The following is a 21,960-nucleotide window of genomic DNA, read 5'->3' as shown; positions in this document are numbered from 1 at the left end:
GGGGGGGGGGCGGCGGCGAAATCTTCTGAACAGTTAGCTTGATACACATAACACTCCCCAGCAGAGAGTATTTTTCTCTCAGCACTCTGTCACACTAAACTGTCAGAAAATCAAACAGAAAAATCCCAATCTATGATGACATGAAAAAAGACAGGCATAACAGTCAGATTACTACTTTCCTGCTACACATGGAAATCAGATTATCCTGAGATGACTTGTAACCTGCTGGATTTAAACTTTCAAAAGGATATTTAAGGATGGCACTACAATTGGTCTAATTTTGCAGCTCCCTGACTTTAAACTGCTGAAGTCAGTCCTGCTAAATTAGACACCCAAGGGCTGCCATCAGCCCTGCAAAATGAGAGGAAAGCACTGCCTAGGATCAGTACAAGCTTTCTTCCTTTGTCACTCTAATAAGAGTCTCTCCTTACCTCACCATTTATCACCAATTATCAAAGACTTGAAAGAGACACAATTTCTTCAGGAACAGAAAGTGGTGAGAAATGTAAGTGGCACAGGCAAAAAATTAAACTAGTCCTGCACAAGGACACAATCCTAATTAGTCTCCAGTACTTATTTTCTGAGAGAGAAAATAAGTGATCTGGAGATGCCAGCATTACTTAATAGCAACAAATGCACATATAAATTCTGGGTGTTACCCTGCTAGGTGCGCATCATAAATCGCACTGAACATTTTTAAAGCTGGAAGTTTTTTAAAATTTCAAAACCCCTGTCCAGTTCAGTCAATTGATCTAAAAATTGAAAAACTTCACACTAAATTAAAATAAATTCCTAAAACTCACAACAAACAGGCTTCCTACAAAAACATAAAAACTAAATGGAAACTCTCACTTCCTACTAAGCACCTGCGATTCTAAGTATCTTGCAGCTTGCAAAGAATATTGGGGAGAACAGTTTACTTTTCCAGAATTCTCAATTCTCCCAGTACAAAGGATGAATGGCAAGTGCAATAAATTTAGGCGAAGAAGAACTAATAATATCAACAGGCATAATGCAAACAAAAAATATGAAATGTTCTGCTCTATAATGAATGCAAGACTAACTGGAAAGGACCAACTGCTGTAAGTGACATTTAACAGAAAAACAACAGATCCAAATAAAAACAAACACTGTTAAAGAGAAAATAAGGATATGCCCTACAAATAGATATAGAAACAAAATTCTGACTATTAGTCAAAATTTTCTCAAGGATAGACATTTTTGCAAGAAACCAGGTACTGATACAGAGCTAGTTTGACAGATCCAATCCAACTAAAAAATAAATAATCCTGCCTTACTCTTGCCTTCGTGCCATCCTCCCCCTTCTGTTTCACAGGGAAAAACAGTAGCTGTGGATGTCGGCACCTTCAGACACTTTTGATCCACCCACCTAAAATACATCTTTTAAGGGGGTGTGGGGAAAGGCAAATAGAGGAAAAAGTAAAATTGGCAAGAATGTATTTTTCTATTAATTTAAATTAGCAAGCTAAACACTGAGGATCCTTCTTGCAGCCCCAGCAATAACTCAGTTTTCCAAAATAAAGGCAGGGGAACTGGTAGCACTACCCCTTGAGTTTCCAGCGGCCAAGGAGCAGCAGAACAGCTTGTGATGTGACAGCCTGGCAGCAGCTCGGCTGCTCCTGGATGGGGTGACTAACACCAACAGCCTACAGTTACTCGTGGTTTTCATCTCATGGCCTGACAGAACCGAGCTGCTGCTGCTGAGTAAGGAATTGCCAGGAGACAGTAAAACTCTTGTCGTTCCCACAAGAAAAAAAGCTGCTGCTCTTCAAGGTTTACTAAGTACCTTTAGTTTGAACTCTGACTAATCCTGCATGGCTTCTAATCCTGTTCAGCTACAGAACTGCAAAACAGTAAGGCACAGCATTTTAAAAAGGGATTTTTGTCTCCAATCCACTGCGCATGCATCTCTAGGCCATGCAAAAGTAGTCGTAAGACTTATGGGAATGATCTTTGGCGTGACTCAAACTCACCAGCGATATTCTCCCTGAAAGAGCCCAAAAATGGCTAGTTAGATGCAGCACCTCAGCTGGAGAAGGTAAAAGCAGGGGACTGCTAGCTCCCTCATCAAGGGAGCACAAAATAAGAACCACCAAGAGCCTCAACGTGTTCTTTATGTGTATCAAAGGAGTGTGCAGGTACAGGGTACATTATAGTGCTTACACTTATCAGCAGCATAATAAATAGCCTCTTACAGATGTGCCATAAATTTAAATAGAATCATAAAATTATTTTGGTCAGGAAAGACCTTTAAGACCATCGAGAAAAACCACGAACCTAACACTGCCATTTTTACCACTTAAACCATATCCCCATGTTCTACATCTACACATCTCTTAAACATGTCCAGGGATGGTAACTCAACCCCTACCCTGGGCAGCCTGTTCCAGTGCTTGACAACCCTGTCAGTGAAGATGTTTTTCTTAATATCCAGTCTAAACCTCCCCTGGTGCACTTTGAGGCTGTTTCCTGTTACCTGGGGAATGAGATCAGACCCCATCTCACTACAGCCTCCTTTCAGGCAGTTGTAGAGAGCAATAAGGTCTCCCCTGAGCCTCCTTGTCTCCAGACTAATCAACCCCGGTTTCCTCAGGCACTCCCCGTAACACTCGTGCTCTAGAACCTTCACCAGCTTTGTTGCTTTTCTCTGGACACGCACCAGCACCTGAATGTCTTTCTTGCAGTGCGGGGCCCAAAACTGAACAAGGTATTCAAGGTGCAGCCTCACCAGTGCTGAGTACAACGGGACAATCCCTTCCCTGTCCCTGCTGGCCACGCTGTTGCTGACACAAGCCAGGATGTCATTGGCCTTCTTGGCCACCTGGGCACATTGCCAGCTCACATTCAGCTGGCTGTTGACCAGAAGTAATGCTTCTTTCCATGGGGCTGAGGATCAGTATACTAACAGCATCCTGTATAATCTTATCCCAAATTCCGAAAAGAATATTTCATCCTTTTTTGTTCTTTGACCCATCATCACTGCTTCCTCAACTGCAGAGCTGTCTAAAAAGCCCAAAAGACTTGGAACATGCTAATTTGTTTTCCATTACTTCACCCAAATTCTTGCTTGTTTGCACATTACACATTCCACTGCACAAAGAGCTGCACTTGCACAAATTCCTGTCTGCAGGCACTACCACCAGCTGCTACGCATCTACACATTCAAAGCACATATCAGAGCAATAAACAGAGCATTTTGTAAGTCTCTGGTCATATCAGAAAGTCCCTTTAATACCCAGGCTGTTTATTTTCCTTCCAAACCATCCCCACAAACAATTAAATAAAAGCCATGACACACACTTAATAGTATTTTCTTGAGGGTAGACGATGTTCCAAAGGAAAAATCTTGGTAAATACCTGCACATAGATACTAAACCTGCTCTAAAGAAAAAGGATTAAGCATCATTTATTATACTTTATTTTTCTCTTCAAGCAGAAAAGAGAGCTTTTAACATAAAGTGAAATAGTTAGAAATGCAATCCCTTTTACATAGCAACACTTCCTTGGGAAAACAGTATTTCCAGAAGTTAACTGAGCTAGATTTCTTCCACCATTAAACATAATTATCTACCTTAATAGTATAAAGTATTTAAAACTCAGAGTTATCACTAATCTGAAATAAGTAAAACAGCACAGGATATAAATAATTAAAGACCAGTACATAAAATAAAATGACATTTTACCAGTCTTTAGATTGTGATTTTCTGCCCAGTCCTTGTAAAGCTCTGTTTTAGTCTTCATGAAGTAAATCTGTCTGTTTCTAGACCATATTATAAATCACGTTATCAAAAATGAATGGGGGAAAGTTCTCCTCCTCCACTTGCAGCATTTGCTCCACAAAACTGAGCCACTTGACACGTGCTCCTTCTTTTTCATGACATGACCCCTCTACAGTTACACGAGCTGCAGATATTCAAACAAAGATGCCATTTGTTAGTAAGAAGTGTCATGCAGGCACCATGCTAGTGTTCTCCACCGCAGCCCACAGCCCTGCGTTCCAGCTAATAATAAACAAGAGAATTTGAACAAACAGCCTCAGAGGACACAGCTCCTGTAACACATCACTGTTACGCTCTTGGTTAAGAATTCTTACTGGTATTTACCAAGTGCTGCATGAAAAGCATCTTAGTTAAAGAACTTACTAGAAATGGAGCTTGAAGTGCCCTATTTCTGGCTTATTACTTAAGAAACCATGAAATTAAGTAACTCTAAAAATACAGTTTAGATTTCTGTAACTGTTTGGCATTCTCTACTTACAGGATGGAGCTTTTACATATTTTCTGTTTAAAACTCCTTTGTTGTTCAGGATATCTTGGGGACCTGAAATACCTAGGATGTCAAGAGTTGACAAGAACTTTTTCACTGATGAAAGTATAAAAACTGAAGATTTAATATTGGTAGAATTCATCTGCATCCTCAAAACCTGAAAAACAAATTTCCATGCCAAATATTCAAAGACACACACACACACACTAAGATACTGTCCTGCATAAATATTAGTCCTTACTTGTGGAAGCTGCTATGTGATTCTTACAGCCAGGAGCCAACCAATTCCATTTCTTAACCTAAGCAAATCAGAGCACACATGCTACCAGATCAGGCTGGAAAATTTGAGTGAACTTCCAGCTCTTTGTGAAGCCAGCAAAAAGATGATCAGTGGGACTGTTCAGCCTGGAGAAGAGCACACTCAGGAAAATCTTATCAATAGACACAATTATCTGAAGAGAAGTAAAGCGAGAACAACAGAGCTGGGCTCTTTTTAGTGGTGCCCAATGACAGGACCAGAGGCAATGGGCACAATCTGAAACACAGGAGGTTCCCTCTGAACATAAGGAAATACTTTGTCACTGTGAGGGTGACCGAGCACCGGCACAGGTTATTCAGGGAGGTTTTGGAGTCTCCACCCTTGGAGACACTCAAAAGCTGTCCAGGGCAGCTGGCTGTAGGTGGCCCTGCTTGAGCAGGGGGTTTGGACCAGGTGACCTCCAGATGTCCCTTCCAACCTCAACCATTCTGTGGTTTCCTTGCACCCTGAAAAGTGTTAAAGTGCTGAGAACAGGAGAGCTGATCAAGTGTGTTGGACTATTCTTTTTTTTCCCCAAAGGACTGAAAATAAAAAAAAAGTTCCTTCAATTGTTTTATTCTTCCCCCCCATAATTGTCTGGCAGAGCACTGAACCTAGAGATGAGCAACAGCTCCTTTGTCTTTACCACTGGTTACTACTCATGGATCCTATCCAAACCCAGGTGTCAATAGTTTAGTCTATAGATTCAGTATGAGTTTAGACTGAGCTAGTGGGATATCTACCACTAGGCATATTTCCCTCCAAAGCACCATTTTCTTTCTGCTGACATTTGTACGCACACAGTAGTAATCTTCTTGCTACACAAAAATCTTCCATTCTTCTCACGATAGAAGTACTGAACTGGTTTTGTAAAAACAGCTTTCTGTTTCCTTATCTGACAGCATATTTGTGGGGAAGACATAAAGAATTCACACGCAATGAACACAAGCACTCGTTCCAGCTTAACAGATACCTTCACCACCTGAAAACAACTTGCTTTTTAATATCACAGGTACTCCTCTACCACACACTACCTCAGGCAGCAATAAGTTAAGAGCTACATTACACATATTTTTCTTAACTGGTTTTCAAGTTTAGCATGTCTATTTTTGTGGATGTTTTCAAGTAAAGACTCCGAGAAAAGGGAAGATTTTCACTTAATTGAAATTTTTCTCTATTTGGAAGAAAAAAAAAAAAAAAAGCTGATCTTGGAGTAAAACTATTTGTAAAAATCAATATATCCCACTATGCTCTGCATCAGAAAGAAAACACATTCTAACAGCACCTGCAAAACACATGCACCCCTCCCCCTCTTACTAACCAGCATTTCTTCAGAGTAGAACTTGTAGTTTTACTGCATGAGGAGTAATGGGTGGAAAATATGAAAGTAAGGATTTATCTCTCTAAAGAAACATGGCTGAATTCTCATCTTAATGAAAAATTAAGTTTTACTACAGCAGAGTATTTGCAGTTCTGCAACATCCCCTATGAGACGCTGCACAGTCACCAGTGGAAAATGGTCACTTTGGAAATTAGTAGAATGAACTGCTGTTAAAAACTATCTCAAAGCAATTTTTAAATTATCCCCAAAGGATTCAAATCAAGATCAGGGAAACCAATGCAGCCACAGTAAGCAATATTTTACAGAGGAAGCCTGTGTCAAAACATGAAATTCAAATTATTACAAAGAATTTAAATCAACTACTATCTCGCTTATAAGCAGCAATTGACTAAAGGACTTACAGGAACTCTACTAATATTAATCAGTTATTGAAATATGTCTATGACTTCATTCTTAATAACACAACCTCGCTAATATGCATTAGCTAATACAGCACTGAAGGAACAAAACTCAGAATAAACCAGCAATAAACCAGAAAAATAACATCTAATAAAACACAACTTGGCCATTTATTTAGTTTTGATTCGCATTTTTTTTAATGTGTTTCACACGAATAAGTACACCTTAAAATTAAATCATCTCCATGAGGTATGCCTACAACTAACCCAGCTGATAGCTGCACTTCAAACGCTCATGTCATCACCTCACTATTAAGCCCTATGAATGTTACCACAAGGGTTACAAAGTAGAGTGACAAAAACTGGCAGCATTCTACTGTAATTCCATTTTACAAAGTGTTGTGTGTGCAGTCATGAGCCAGAAGATAATTAATTTGTTGAAGGTTAACATAATCAGTTGCAAAGCCAGAAGAAACCATAATTGCTAATTTGTGACAAGCTACACTGAAAAGAGTAAACCCAATTTTGAACAATGCTCCTTTCTTGAAAGAAAGAGAAAAAACCCACAACACACAGCCCACCCTTTTACCCAGGATTCTGTCAACACAACCCAAAACATTTATGGCAACTCTTAATAGGCTTAAATGTAAAGACTTGGGCTGGGTATAATTTGGGGCTTGCCAGTATGTAAAGACTTGTCTGACTTGTGCAACAACTAGCTAATGTCTTATACCTAAACTTAAGTCATCCTTTGTTCTCCTTCTTCCCAAGGGTGTAGTTGGCATGTGGCCTTTTCACGAGTTTATTAGTATTTTTCCTCATTCCTTACTGCTATGAAAGGGCAGCATTATGACCATTACTAAGTGTTCATTCACCTATACATTTCATCTTTAAGTAGATGTAGACTCTATGCTGACTTAAGTAATGTCAGCACTACAAACAGCTGTTCAAGTGGTGATCAGAGCAGATTTGCATTCTTACTGTTCAAGGAGATAGAGAAAGCCTTGTTTCTGCAACACATTATAACCCAGCAGCAAAGAAACAACAACGATACAGTCTTCATGGAAAAACACAGGAGGTTTTCTCCTACATGGAAATCATTTTACAGTCTTCCACCAAAGATTAAATTTCCTGGAACTCCTACTGTGGGTAGAACTGATCCCACTGTAACATGTAATCTGTTTCATCTACAGCCCATAAGTATGACTCCCACACTTCCCTTGAAATCCATGACCTTTCCCAGTACTAGTCCTAGCCTTTACAACTAATGCCTTAATAAAATATGCTGCAAATCAGTTGCTGTGTTATATGGTAAAATCAGACACTTGACCACAGAAGCAGTATTAGCAGATAAAAAACGGGAATATTTCAGGAATTTTACCCTCAACCTAATGTAAGTCAAGTCATCCTCTTCCACACTAGAATCTTTTTACGTATTGGTTATGACTTTATAAGCAAATTTATCTGAAAATGCCATTTTTCAATCCCTTGTCCTTTAAAAGTACATTGTTATCTGCAGTCCCCAGAGACCTTTGAACACTGAAGTATCCCTTCTGAACACTGATGCTACTCATACTTTTAACCCTGGCAGGCTACTAAACATACAAGCAAACCGATCTTTCAGCAAGATTGAACGTAATAGTCCTCTGCAGTAAATTTCCTCTTCATTTTCCCAATGCCATACTTCAGGATGCCATATAAAAATATTTTTTTCCCAGCAGAATAAAGCTAAAGAACATTTTAAAATAATTATCTGAAATTCTGACATGATTTCAGATTTCCTGTATTGTACATGTTCATTAGTAGTAGACTGTGAATGTTTTCACACTAAGATTTGCAGTATCAATTTTAACAGTAAAATGGTTCTAGCATTTTAGATTCTGACACAAGCCAGATCATTTCGTAAGAGGAGTTATGCTTCCCACATTATCAGACTTGTATTTAAGTAGTCAGATGCCACACTGCACTAATTATGTTGTCTCCCGATTAATCATTTTTATCTCAGCATTAGTCAAAATTAATGGAGCAAACAATAATTATATTTTTAAATTCAGCATTAATGATGTGAAGTCTATTCCCAGCTTAAAGCATCACCAAAACAACGCTCATGCATGCCCTGAAAGAAGTTTTTGAAAGGGGCTTTTCACTTTTGAGGAAGTTGTTTTATTTCTTTGCTAGAGCTAGAGAAGTTACACAAGTTCCCTAGTTACAAAAGCTTCATCTATATTTGTATCATTTTACTGTCTAAAATAAAAGGGTTTATTCCTCTACATAACCTTTGAACACTGACATACACACAGACCAACTCATCATTTAATTACACAGTCAATTTAACTGATTAAAACAGGAAGAAAAGGAGGGTTTGTTTTTGTAGTAGATGTTACTCTGCCAGATCATGAAACTAAAAAGCTCCAAGACAGCTCAGAAAAACACCAGCACTGACTCAAGGTGGCAGGAGTAAAACTTTACCAGCATCACTGGGGAAGAAGAAATTCCCCTCGACCTGCCCAGTGACCACAAGCTATTACTTAACGGCTGACACTGTTCTTGCTCAGTTAAAGAGGCTGCTGCACCTTGCGTGGGACGGGAAGGGAAGCGTTCACAAACAAGCAACAGAGGAGCAGTTGCTGGCAGTACTTGCCTTCAGTTACCAGCTACAAAGATACCGCCCCTCTTTCATTTTTCTGCTTTCTCCTGGAAGAGACAACATGAGATACCCAGATATTAGCCCTTCCCCAAAACCAGACTTCAGCCTCTGTTCAGACCTCCAACTTGAGTCTCCCAGATGCCGAGTGAGTGTTCTGCCTATCTGGGTACAGCCTCTGCACGGGGGCACCTTAGGATTTGATATTTTAAACTCAGTTTCACCCCGATATGCATCAGGAAAATAAAATCTTAAATATTGCAGAAGTTCTGGCAGGATGAAAAAAGCATTTCTTGCTTTGTCCAGCAAAAACACATTACGCTAGTTACTACAGGCTCCCAGACAGGCTGTTGTGATCCACACATCATACTGAAGGCAGGACCAGTAATGGCAGGATCAGTCACAGAGGAGCTGCAAGCCCCTTCCATAGTCAACTTTAATTATAATCTTAACATATTAAAAGCGTTCCCACAAAAGAAAAAAAAAAAAAAAAAAAAAAAAAAAAAAACACTGAGTTACATGCTATAGCTCTGTTCACTGTAGCTGAACAGCTTTCTTCAGTGACTGTCTCTGAGCTATTCATCTTTGAGCAGATAAACACTTTAACTGCAGTAATACCCTAAGTACAAATAGGATCCTCTAAGTAAATCCTATGAAAAGTCTGAATGGCACCAAGAAACTCCTATGACATTAAACCTACTCTTGGTGACTCTAGGATAAGTTTGGGTAAGTCCACAAAAAGACATCAAGGCAAATGTAGATACCTGCCTGCTTATAATATCAGTCATGTCTATACAGCATGAAGTAGAGTTGTTTTGAAAAATCTGAGTAATCAGCTACTTCAAATATCTGTCATTCATGTTACTAAAAACTAAAATAAAATTTGGGAGAGGGAAAAAAAAAAAAAAAAAGACTGAAATCCCCTCACAACATTTGAAATTATCTTTAGTGCCATGCAGCACTATATTGATGTTTTTTCATGTTTATAAAGTGGTATAGGAAGGGCAGGAGGAATAAGAGACAGCCAAATGAAGGGTAAACAAGTCTGTTGAGCAGCAGCAGAAACTGGAGAAGAAAATACTATCAGTTTCTTCATCCTTGCTAGGAAAAAAGGAAGTTAGAGATAGACAAGAAAGTTCTGTTGTTTTCAGTTTCACTGATTGCAAACTATTAAACAAAACAAAGTAAACAGCCATGGCATTTCCCATGCGAAACAGGAATTAAGGCCTCAAAAGCTGTCCTATGTTCTTTGGGTTCCAGGCTCAAGCTGAGGGAAAACACAGCAGAGTGGCTGCAATAAAGCCCAGCGGCACACCCCTGAAGTTGAAATCAGGTTACATTTATACTGGTATTTAGCAATACCAGCACAATATTTTTTTTTTTCCCAAAAATTTATTTTGCATCAGCTAAAACATTTATTAATATAAAACAACTCCAGAGTTTGGTTAAAACATCACAAAGAAAAAAAAAATTTTGAAAAAATAATCAATCCCTCAAACTTTGTGGCTGCTTATCCACAAAATGCTGTACCAGTAAGATAAACCTTCTGGCTCCACTACATCCATCACCTTTATTTCAGTTAATTTTTGCTAGATGTAACATCTAGTTAGTATTTAGATTTAATCTAACCATAAAACTTAGAATTGTCTGTCAAAAAAGTCTGAGGTGTTTTTTCCCCACCCTCTGCTAGGGAGATGGGAGCCATCAGTTAAGCACAGACAACACTGAGATACCATTATTAGTGAGAGGCAAGCACAAAGCTGAAGTAGTATAGGACCACAAAACAAAAGTGAAAAGGCATTTGTTTGAATATTTGATTTTAAAGGATAACACAGGTTAATTAGAACTGAATTCTCCACAGAGGTTACCCATCTCCTTCAAGTAAGAGATCACAGTGAGAGGTACAATTTGGTTCATTCTTTGGTTACTCTGAGTATGTTTTACAAATATCCGGTGTTCATATAAGATGACAATTATATATTCTGCTATGGCACAGAAACAATGACTTCAGTAATCAGTGCATTAACAGATATACCATTAATACTTTCTTTTTACTGGCTTACCATCAAGTTTTCAATGCTACTTCTCTCAAAATCAATACTTTCATTTCAGTACTGATGCAAGATGAAGAGCTAAAAGCACATGCTGTAAAGACCCTAAGAAGTTTCTCTTACAAGACAAACACAAGGTTAATTCTAGTCTAGGCCTTGTGCACAGGCATCAAGCAAAAAATCCATTTATTTGTTAATGATGAAGTCAATGATGCAGTAAACATGCTAATGAAGATCCATTCTTTTTTTACCACTACACTCTACTAAAAAGCAACAAAAAAACCCAAACAAAAACAAAACAAAAAAATCCAGAAAAATCTGACCATTTGTCATAGATTCTTGTATCTCAGCAGAAAATGACCTGAAACAGCTAAAAAGCATTTCTGAACTCGGGACACAGAAGAAAACTTACTTCGTCTAATCTAAACACTGACACAATGTTTTGGTAACACCTATTTCAAATTACAAGGATTAGCTCTAGAATCAAATAAAGCCTTTTATGGATTTCAGTCCTGCTCAATAACCTACTCCATTCCAAACAGATTGCTGTCAGCCTCTGCAAATTTCATATGCCTTACAGAATCCAAATCCAGAGTAATAGTCAAGACTTGGTTGAGCCCATGGAACTGCATCCAGCAAACAAGCATCCTGTAAGCTTGTAGAAGCAGGCTAACTGCAGAATCCTCCCAAAGCAAGGCAGACACAAGCTGTCCTCTTTATTAGAGAGCAAGGGGAACAGCGCGTCCGTACTCACAAACTGAGATTTAAACAGCTCCATCCACTGTCTGCACTGTGCTTGTATACAAGCAAAGGGGATATTCAGAATTTTAGGGAGGGTTGAAGTTTTCATTCGTGCAGGTCGGACAGACCAGGAGCAACAGGGCTGACTGATTATCCAGACATCAACAAAACATCTGAGCCCAACTCTTCACAAGATAGCTTTGAGCATTAACTACAACCAACAACTGCAGAGAGAAAACTTACTTCTCAAAGCACTTGGTACGCCTAAATTGCCTTTAAACTCTCTTTATGACTTACAGATCTAACCACAGTGCTCAGACAGAAAACCTTCCTATGAGGTGCAACACATTCTAAAATTCATCAGCTTCACATAAAGCTGAGCAAGTTCAAGTCTGAAATTTTCATCACTGAAGTTAAACCCAAACTAACTTCCGAGGGGAAAACGTATCTTGATTATGAACTTTGGTTCCCTCTTACCTTACCAAAGACATTTCTTCAATGCAAATTAAAAACCCAACTTTGCATTTCTCATGTTACTATAAACATAACATCTCCCTGAAACAAGGAACAGTAATGCAATAAACCAAGGAATCACCTCTGCAAAGGTAATCCCAAAAGGTCTAGCAATAAGATAGGAAATGAAGAGGTTGAACATAACAAGTGTTGCTTCAGTTACTGCATTTTGGAAGGATTAAGAGTTATCACTCCAGTGCCTTCAAATGATGAAAATACAATAGCTTTTCATCAACTCTTCCCTCTTTAGCAAAACATACAGTTGACATCTGCCATCACTGTCTGACTGTGAGTAAAAATTATCAAATGTTTCTCCTGTTCTAGAGTATTTTCTGAAATTGGTTAACAGAACACATCTTGTTATGACAGCAAGTTCTTGAAAGAATTTACAGAGACTTGGCCTATCCTAAGGCTGGAAGAAAAGAAAGATAATTTTTGACTTAAATTTATTTTAATATAATCCACACTAAAGACAACAACCTTTGATGTGTGTTAGCCATCAGTAAAAACTTCACTGTACTTAGCCTAGAAATTCTTCTCACTTTTCTTCCTCTTTTCCTACCTCACTTTCTTCACCGGCATAGAAAAAACAAGGGGTGTAACTACTAAACACTATAAAATTACTCACAGATACTCTTCATTTGCCAACACCTGCTGTTTTGGAAAAGCACATGAAACCTAAAAATTAACAATAGGGACCAACACTTCACATTAGTGCGATAATGTGTGCTATAAAAATGTAGAAAAACAAAAGCCTCAGAGAGTACTTTGTACCTGACGTACAACAGGCTGTTTAATCCCAGGGTAACATTCAAGCCACTTCAGACACACGCTGTTGACAGGTTTCTCTGAAAAATGAGTCAGATGCACGTCCTGGGGGAAGTTCTCTCTCTGATTAAAACACTATCACAAACAGCCATTATTCTTCAGGTGCTGTTGAGTTGAGGTGGCGTTTCACTGAATCACAGGCTCCAACACAAACTAAGTCACGTTTTTTTCAGAAAAACAGACAGACCTTCAAGGAGTTTAAGTGAAAGTGCAAGACAAATATATGGATTTAATAAATCAAAAATCTTCAGTGGGAATGTAATGAAAGGCTACTGCTGTTTTGAGAGGTGTCAATCTGTTCAGAGGCTGTGGATGCAAGTGAAGGCTGCAACACATGGCTATAGCAGCTGATGGAAGTACAGCCTAACTGACGTGGCTTAGCTCCAGTCACTGCAACCTGTACCCTGACACACAACACACTGGAAAGAGGCAATGACCTGTATAATTGCTTTCTGGCAATATAACACCCTCTGAGACTAGAACAGCCGAAGACTGACGATTTACAAGTCAAACCTAAGGAAAAGTACAAATGCGAACAATATGAAAAGGGGGGGTGGGGGACTGGAGAGTGATGTGTTATTTAGGGAATGGTATTTTAAGAGGACGATGTACAAAACTGCCAGAATATAATTATCTGTGAAGTTAAAGCATACAGGGGTCATAAACAGTAAGGGGTAAGGGACTTAAAGCCAACAGAAAGGGATTTTAAAACTATACCTTGCATCATAGGTATTTTCATGCACAAATGTATGAGCAACCCAAGAATTAAATAAATGAAAAAATTATTGAGCTGCTCTAAGTTTCTACTGCCTTGTTATACAACTAATTCCATCAGATCTGAGTACCAATTTTCCCACTGCCTTGCACCTGTTCATCCTTCGCACCTGTACATAAGATCAGCAGTAGTTTCTATCTGTCTGCATACACAAACAGTGCTGAATTGAAAAAAAATAAAATCAAAAGCCTAAAGGCAAACTCATGGAAATTTCGTTTGGAATATGGAGCCAGAACAACTGCACAGACGTAGAAAGATGGAGAAGAAACAGGATACACAAGGCTGTGCCAGAAGTTAGTGTAAAGGGCTCCATTGAACTATAAGTAACTTTATGAATGACAAAAACAAAACAAAACAAAAAAACAAAAAACACATAAGCAGAGAGAAAAGCACAACTATTCTCCAAAGCCCACACAACTGAGACCTGTGAAAAAGCTTATCAGCAGGAAAAGGATATGAATAAGGTGACTCTAAATTGATTTCGTTTTTAAAACGTTATAACTGCCTTTTAGGTGGCTCCAAGTTGATCAATAAGGGTATCATACAAATAGAGAACTACCATATTTATAAACTACTGTGCTGGTCTGACTGCCAGATCCAATTGCTGTGTGGCCACTTCAGCGCGAGCAAGACAATTTTCACATTCTTAGACCTCAGAAGTAAATATTTCTCAGAGAAATTCGTATGCCATTACTACTCCAACTACAAGCAGTTCCCCGATAGATCAAATGATCAGTATTTTAAATTCAAGCCTGGTATTCTGTTTGTATAAACTTATGAACAGGTACAGCCTTTCACATGGGGCTACAGAATTTAGACCAAATTTGAACTGAAAGACTTTTCAGATTTGTCTCAGAATGAAGAAGAATGATTTGGAAACAAACTCATCTGATGATGTTTTAATTGTGGAGGAAAAAAAATATTCAACAGTCAAAGTAATAAAAGAGAACTGGAATAGTTTTCATGTTACAGCAATTTTGTAACATCTTTGTATGAAAATTAATTATTCTCAAATCTGAAGCTGAAAGAGTTATTTTTTTTTTAGTTCTTAATTGGAAACAACTGTTTTCCCACTAATAAGAAATCTATGGACTCAATGAAAGCTGCATGACAGATAAAAGGCAGGCAAAAACAGGTTGGAGAGGGGAAGCACATACAAAATACTGCAAAAAGCTGTTTTAAATTAAAAAGAAATCACAAATAGTCAAGACAGGCAGCTTACTCAAATAAACAAAGCCCAAAACAAATCACTATTAAATAACAATTCTACAGCGGCAGGAACGTTTAAGATATGTCAAGTAAATGTTGTGTGTCCCTTGTCCACCTGTCCCCCCAAATCCACTTCACATTCAAGTGTATTCCCATTAATCCTAATTAGATTATCCCTTCTACAAGCTTTCCATATTACGCCATTTCTGTAGCTAGGATGTAAGAGAGATAATTTGTTGAGTTTTCCTAATGACAGTAATTACTTCAGTAGTTCTAACACTTACTAGCTAAAATTGCACACACACACAAAAAAAAATCCACTGGCATACCAATAAATACTGTTTCAAAACCAATTACTAGAGATTGGTAGTTGGGAATGTTAAGAAGATGGGTTTTTTGGACAAGCTTATTCATTTTTTTAACATGGACAGATTATATCTAGTAGTATATTAAGAGAGCATAAAGAAAAATGTAGGAGGACATCATTCAGACATCCTATCCAGGATTTACAATGCTTGTTGAACGTGTTATTGCTCTTTGTCTTCAGCTCTGCTGGAAGTTACTGCTCTGTGCTGTGCTGGTAAACAGGATCACGTGAGTGCACTGTAATCCCCAACAAGAAAAACAAAACTGCTGAATGAGCTCATGCTACCATCACTGGCAGCTTAAGGGAACTTGGGCTGGAGGAAACTTGCGGGAACACACGCTGTCAGTTTGTCCGCATCCTGGCATAGCTGTTACCCTTGGCTGGCTGCCCGGTGCCCACTGAGTTGCCCTTACTCCTCCTAAAATAGGATGAAAAAGCTCATTGGTCGAGACAGACAGGGAGATTGCTTACCAACTACCTTCATGAGCAAAACTGACTTGGCTTGGGGAAATTAATTCATTGGCAATTAGAGTAGGAAGGTGAGAAGCAAAGAAAGACTTCTTCCCAGGGTCAACTTCACTCCTTTGGTCACGATTTTTCTATCTACTTCCCAGCCTGGAGGGCACAGGGGGATGGGGAATGGGGTTTATGGTCAGTCCATAACAGTTTGTCATCGCTGCTCCTTCTTCCTCACGCTCTTCCCCGCACTTCAGCATGGGGCCCCTCTCACAGGATACAATCCTTCACGAACTGTTCCAGTGCGGGTCCTGCCCACGAGCTGCTGTTCCTGCCAGAAAACCTGCTCCTGTGTGGGCTCCTCCCCAGGGGCTAGAGCTCCTGCCAGGAGCCTGCTCCAGCACGGGCTCTCCACAGGCCACAGCTTCTTTCAGGGCACATCTACCTGCTCCCCTGCGGGTCCTCCACAGGCTGCAGGGTGGGTGCCTGCTCCAAGTGCAAGGTCCTGCAGGTGGGTCCGGGCAATCCCAAGCACAAATACAGGCTGGGTGGGGAATGGGTTGAGAGCAGCCCCAAGGAGAAGGGCTTGGGGGTATGGGTGGATGGAAAACTGACTGAGCCAGCACTGTGCTCTCACAGCCCAGAAAGCCAACCGTGTCCTGGCCTGCATCAAGAGAAGTGTGGCCAGCAGGGCGAGGGAGTGGATCCTCCCCCTCTACTCCACTCTTGTGAGACACCCCCCTGCAGTGCTGGGTCCAGCTCTGGGATCTCCAACATCAGAAGGACATGGACCTGCTGCAGCGGGTCCAGAGGAAGCCACGAGGATGATCAGGGGTCTGGAGCACCCCCCTGTGAGGACAGGCTGAGAGAGTTGGGGGTGTTCAGCCTGGAGAAGACTCTGGGGAGACCTTATAGTGGCCTCCCAGTACTTAAAGGGGCTACAGGAAAGATGGGGAGGGACTCTTTAGCAGTGAGTGTAGGGATAGGATGAGGGGTAACAGTTCTAAACTGAAAGAGGGTAGATTTGGATTAGATATTAGGAAGAAATTCTTTACTGAGGGTGGTGAGACACAGGAACAGGTTTTCCAGAGAAGCTGTGGCTGCCCCCTCCCTGGAAGGGTTCAAGGCCAGGCTGGACGGGGCTTTGAACAACCTGGTTTTAGGGTAAGGTGTCCCTGCCCATGGCAGGGGGGTTGGGACTAGATGGTCTTAATGTGCCTTCCAACTCAAACTGTTCTATGATTCTGTGATTCCACCATGGTCCTGAATGAGCTGCAGGGTTGCAAAGGAACCTCTTGCATCTCCTTCCCCTTCACTGACCTTGGTGCCTGTAGAGTTGATTTCTACACATTTTTCTCACTCTTCTCTCTCAAAACTACTGCACTACATCTGTTATAATTTCTTAAGTGTAAGAGAGATGTCAGCAGCTTCACTACAGAGCCCAGCTTTGGCCAATGGTGTTTCTGTTTTGGAGCAAACTGGAACTGGCTGTGTCCAACACAGTAGGCAGCCCCTGGCCTCGTCTCGCACAGGCCACCTCTGCAGCCCCTGCTACCAAAACCTTGCCATGTAAGCCCAATACAGTGGCCAACCTGAAACTTTCCCATGCATTTAGCACCTTATCTTGAGAGGCAGAGCATATACAAACACAAGTCATAAATGTCAGTCTTCAATACATTAATGCATAATCTCCTGATCCCCTTTCTGCCCTTGAAATATCAACCTTACTAGTTCTTCTGCAATTCTATAAGTAGCATTTTGGTTTAGATTGGGAGTGTGCTTTTGGAGCCAATCCCCAGAGCATCCCTATTTACTGTTCTTCAGTTTGCGCTGGGAAGCAACATGGACGTATGCAAAACTGGATTCCTTCCAGATTAAACTATCTGCAAGATGTGCTCCCAATTCTAAATTATGTTCCACCCAGAGAATAAGGCCACGGTTTGATCTAGCCTGAAAAACCTGCTGAAACACAGAGGGATGTCAGACCCTCAGTTTTCCTCTCTACATCTATTACTACAGTGCCATGCTACTTGCTGACGCGGACACAGTCTATAAGCTGCCGTTACGTTAAATACACAGCATAGGCTCCAGCACCACCAGTTACCCTTTGATTTGCCTAACCATATTTGCTCATTTTTTCCCTTTAGAGACTATCCGAGCTATTTATAGAATGGCTTTACATTCTTATTAGTTACCAGACAATTATTGTTAATACATGTTCCATCACTACAAATACTCTTCTGTTAAGCTTTATACATTATGTAAAATAGGCAATTATCACTGCACAGTTTAGAAGGTCATTCCAACGCCTATAAACTAAATAGCAATGGGAACTGAAGTCTGCATAGCTTTTTTTTATTTTTCATCTATAGATCTGGCAAACTCCAAACTAGCATTCATCCCACACATTTTAAAACCTAACTAGGGTACTAACTTACAGCACAGAATTGACAAAAACATTTTTATTGATCTGTGTATCTTTGATTTGTGTAACGCATGCTCCACACAACAGTCTGCGAACATAACATTTTCTTTTACTGGGTGATGAGACATGGTGGCTCCAGGACTCAGTGCAGCTGCAGCATAGATAAGGAAATTTTTCAAAACCCGTTAAAAGTCTTTTCAATGTACAGCTGTCGTCAGAAAAAGGGAAGAATTAGTCTTTTTTTTTTTTCTTTTTAGAAGGAGAAAAATTAGGACACAGCGCAACGGTGCAGCCATTTATCCATCACACAGATAAGTGCCACGCCTGAAATCAGCAGTGTACCACACACTGGGGAGCCCTGGAAGCATCCCAAAAACACCCAACACTTGAAAATGGTGACGAATTGTTCCACTAATCCAAACAATGTGCCTTTAGATGAAACAAAATATTTCTCTGTGAAAGATCACAGCATATTCATGTTACCGAAGTCCTTTCATTAGTACAAACAGTACTTCCTTTTCTATCAGAAAGAGGAAGTCTCAGATCAAGGCAACTTCTCACATTCCAGTTGAGACCTGTGAACTGTACTATAACTATCTCCTTCAGACTACTGCTATTTCCCACTCAAAAATTAGGTTTAACAACAAAAGCTACACTTCCATTCTAACTGTGATAGGAATCAGTGAACCAAAATTATTTAAATTATAATTCTGAAGGATATATTTCTAAAAAACAAGCCTCAAACTTAGCCTTAGCCTCTTAGAAGTACTACTGACAAAAGGGAGATAAAAAATGGCATGGAAAAGAGTGCCCTTTAGTCAAAATATTTTTGGGGAAAGTCTAGCACATAGCATAGACTAACACACATGGTGAAACTTGCCTATTCACAATGAGGTTCCCCCCCAGACATTTACATATTAATCTTGTCTGGAACATTAGATAAATCCCAAAAGAAAAATATATCTAATCTAGAAAGGAAAAGAAAAAAACCAAACTTTTTTCCCCTTCAATTTCCAGGGAATGAAAATATTTCCCAGTCAATAAAGGCAGAAAGTTTTGTGCAACCTGATTAACTCATATCTTAAAGGCCTCTGCCACTTGCTTCTGGAGAAATAATGGACAGAAAGATTACATTCTGACTGCTTCATGTTCAGATATAACTGGTGCCTGCGTTGGTGCAAGGAGAGGAAGGTGCAGATATTATTTAAACCATTATGACATGAATGCTGAGGAAAAAAAATTATTTTTATATTCTTAAATAGAAACCTGTTTTTCAATGAAGAATTAAAACAAAGGGAAACAGATTTCTTTTACTACCATCTCGCTTATATTTCACTAATACCAGCATTAGACTACTATCATGTAAAGACCACCTGCTAATGTGCCATAGGAATGCAGCATCTGTTATTGTGGCAAGGTGGCATTCTGAGAGCAGAACAGTGCCGTATAAAGAACAGCTATGCTGGGGGGGGCACCAAAAAAAAAAAAAACCAAAAAAACCAAAAAACACCAAACAAAACACCACACACAGTAGGATGAAAGAAATATGCACCAAACTTTCACTCCACAAGGACAAGTGGTTTCAAGTGCATGCATCAAGATCATACCTGGCTTTAAAACTACAAAATGCCCCAAATCTTCAGAACACCCTGAGACTAAAGGCACAATTAAATCCTATATGACACTTCAAATAACTCTTGTAGATTTGGTGCTCAAGCTGCAAATTCCATGTAAAGTATGCACTCAAGCTATTTCCAAGTGGCAGTAGAAAACACCTGCAATCCAGCAGCAGTACTGCAGTGATATTTGGCAAACGAGGATCAAAAGAAGTCTACAACCTGAATATCAATGAGCTTCTCCATATGGACAGAATCTGCTCACAAGAGCCGCGGTCAGCGAGCCCGGATTCATTTTACAACAAAGTCCACATGCACACACAGAGCCCTCATAGCTGACAGGTTACAAGATTTACATCGCACTCATCAGCATGGCCTGGGGTGAAGACTTAAGTGACCGTGACCAACAACCATGAGACCCACTACACTCTTCTCCTGGAGAGAAGTGTGTGCAAATCAAGTGTCTTCATATCTATTTTCTTCTAGTTGTTTGAGTATGTTGCCATGTAATAATGCTACACAGATAACAGTAGGAAAAAGAAACCTACATCACCTGCAATGTGATGCGGAAGGTAGCAGGGTTTGTTCCTTGAGGAAATCATTCCCACAAAGGACCTGCACCCTCCAGGTACAGCTAGAAAACGCTTCGTTAGCTGCTTTATTAACAAAGAGACAGCAGCAGTCTCCGGCATCTGTGCACTTATTTTCTCATTTTCACCAAGAATTTAATTAACTGACATTAATTAAGTTTGCTGTTTGATCTGGAAATTCAGTTCAAATTAACATTTTTATGGATAGTTTAATACTAATGCTGACAGATAATTTCTTCTAAAAGAAGCTGCTTGGACTTGCAGCAAGGACAAAACAGGGGAACCTATTCCACTGAGAAAACAATATTTTTATTTCCTGTTAGACACGACTAACTAAAAAATTGGATATGTTATCTGATTCGAGAAGTCTGGGTGTTTTGCTTACAAGTTATACCAAAAGATCTAGAAGCTCAACAGGACATAAAAGTACTTTGGAGAAGCCAGATAAGACCCAGGGAAGTTGTAAACTGTCAATATATAACCAAACCACTATCTAAACCACCAGATTGCTATAATTACCTGTTGTAGAAAATATCCAGCTGAGACCCTATCACTTTGGTTTTAATCATTTAAAATGTGAGTATTTCAACAGGCAAACTTATTAGCATCTATCTCTGCACTGTTGCTTTTTCCTATCCCCTGCAATTTAACAAATTAAATTGTTACCTTTTTAAGCTGTAAGCGTATTAAATAAATTCTTCACAAGCTTCACAACCAACAGTCATGGATGCTAGCATTCATATTCCAAATTTCGTAAGCATGAAGATAGAATACTGGAAAATCAAGAACTTGAGACAAAAACAAAGCAGATGATCCCTCATTGCTGTAAGCATGCATATTTCAACAGCACAAGTTCTTCTTTAAGAAAAAAAAAACGTGCTTTGTAGTGTCAAATAATGTCAACATGACACTTTGAAAGTCCACAAGAAGAAAGAAGTTGTCCATACTTGAAAACAGCATATGCAAAATTGCCACAATCTTAACAAAATCAAGGTCAGAAACATAGGTTCACCTGAACTATGAAAACGCAAGACAGAACGAAGCTTGTTTTTCTAGCTCCTTCATGCAGAGCTTCCCAGCCTTTTGTCAAGTGTCTCCAAATGCAAAACTAAAATATCTGGGCTTAGTTATAAAATTCATATCATGGTAAAACTACAAGAGGAGCTACAGAAGTAAAGGTACATGACACAAACACCTTTTTGCCATGTTCAGATCCAGGCTCAAGATCTTGTCTCTATTCCAAACATATCAGACAAATGCTCGGTGCAAAACAGAATCCTTGTCTTAGTTGCAGTATCCAGAAACCAGAAACCCAAATACATTCATCCTACCAGCTTAAGCTCAAAACTATGTAACCCGTTAACCTTCTGAAACATTAAGCAAATACTTGAATGAATTGCTAACTCCCCACACACAGCTG

The 21,960-nt window shown here is 39.6% G+C and overlaps 1 protein-coding gene across 2 annotated transcripts in view; it reads right to left on the bottom strand.

The window, feature by feature from the left end:
* The window catches only part of USP6NL (USP6 N-terminal like), a 123,665-nt gene that overhangs the window by 73,726 nt on the left and 27,979 nt on the right, over positions 1–21,960 (bottom strand). The window contains exon 1 of one of the 2 annotated variants that reach the window (XM_026868243.1): positions 3,705–3,988. The exons of the other annotated variant lie outside the window; for it this stretch is intronic. Coding sequence (XP_026724044.1) covers positions 3,705–3,762 — 58 coding nt within the window. The 5' untranslated portion in view covers positions 3,763–3,988. Of the gene's footprint in view, positions 1–3,704; positions 3,989–21,960 lie in introns of those variants that run through there. 2 annotated transcript variants of the gene reach the window in all.

The sequence above is a fragment of the Athene cunicularia genome (assembly GCF_003259725.1).
Source record: "Athene cunicularia isolate RWA chromosome 1 unlocalized genomic scaffold, athCun1 chr1_part2, whole genome shotgun sequence".
NCBI classification, from domain to species: Eukaryota; Metazoa; Chordata; class Aves; order Strigiformes; family Strigidae; genus Athene; species Athene cunicularia.
Note: the sequence above shows the minus strand (reverse complement) of the source record. Positions and strands in the feature narration are given on the sequence as shown.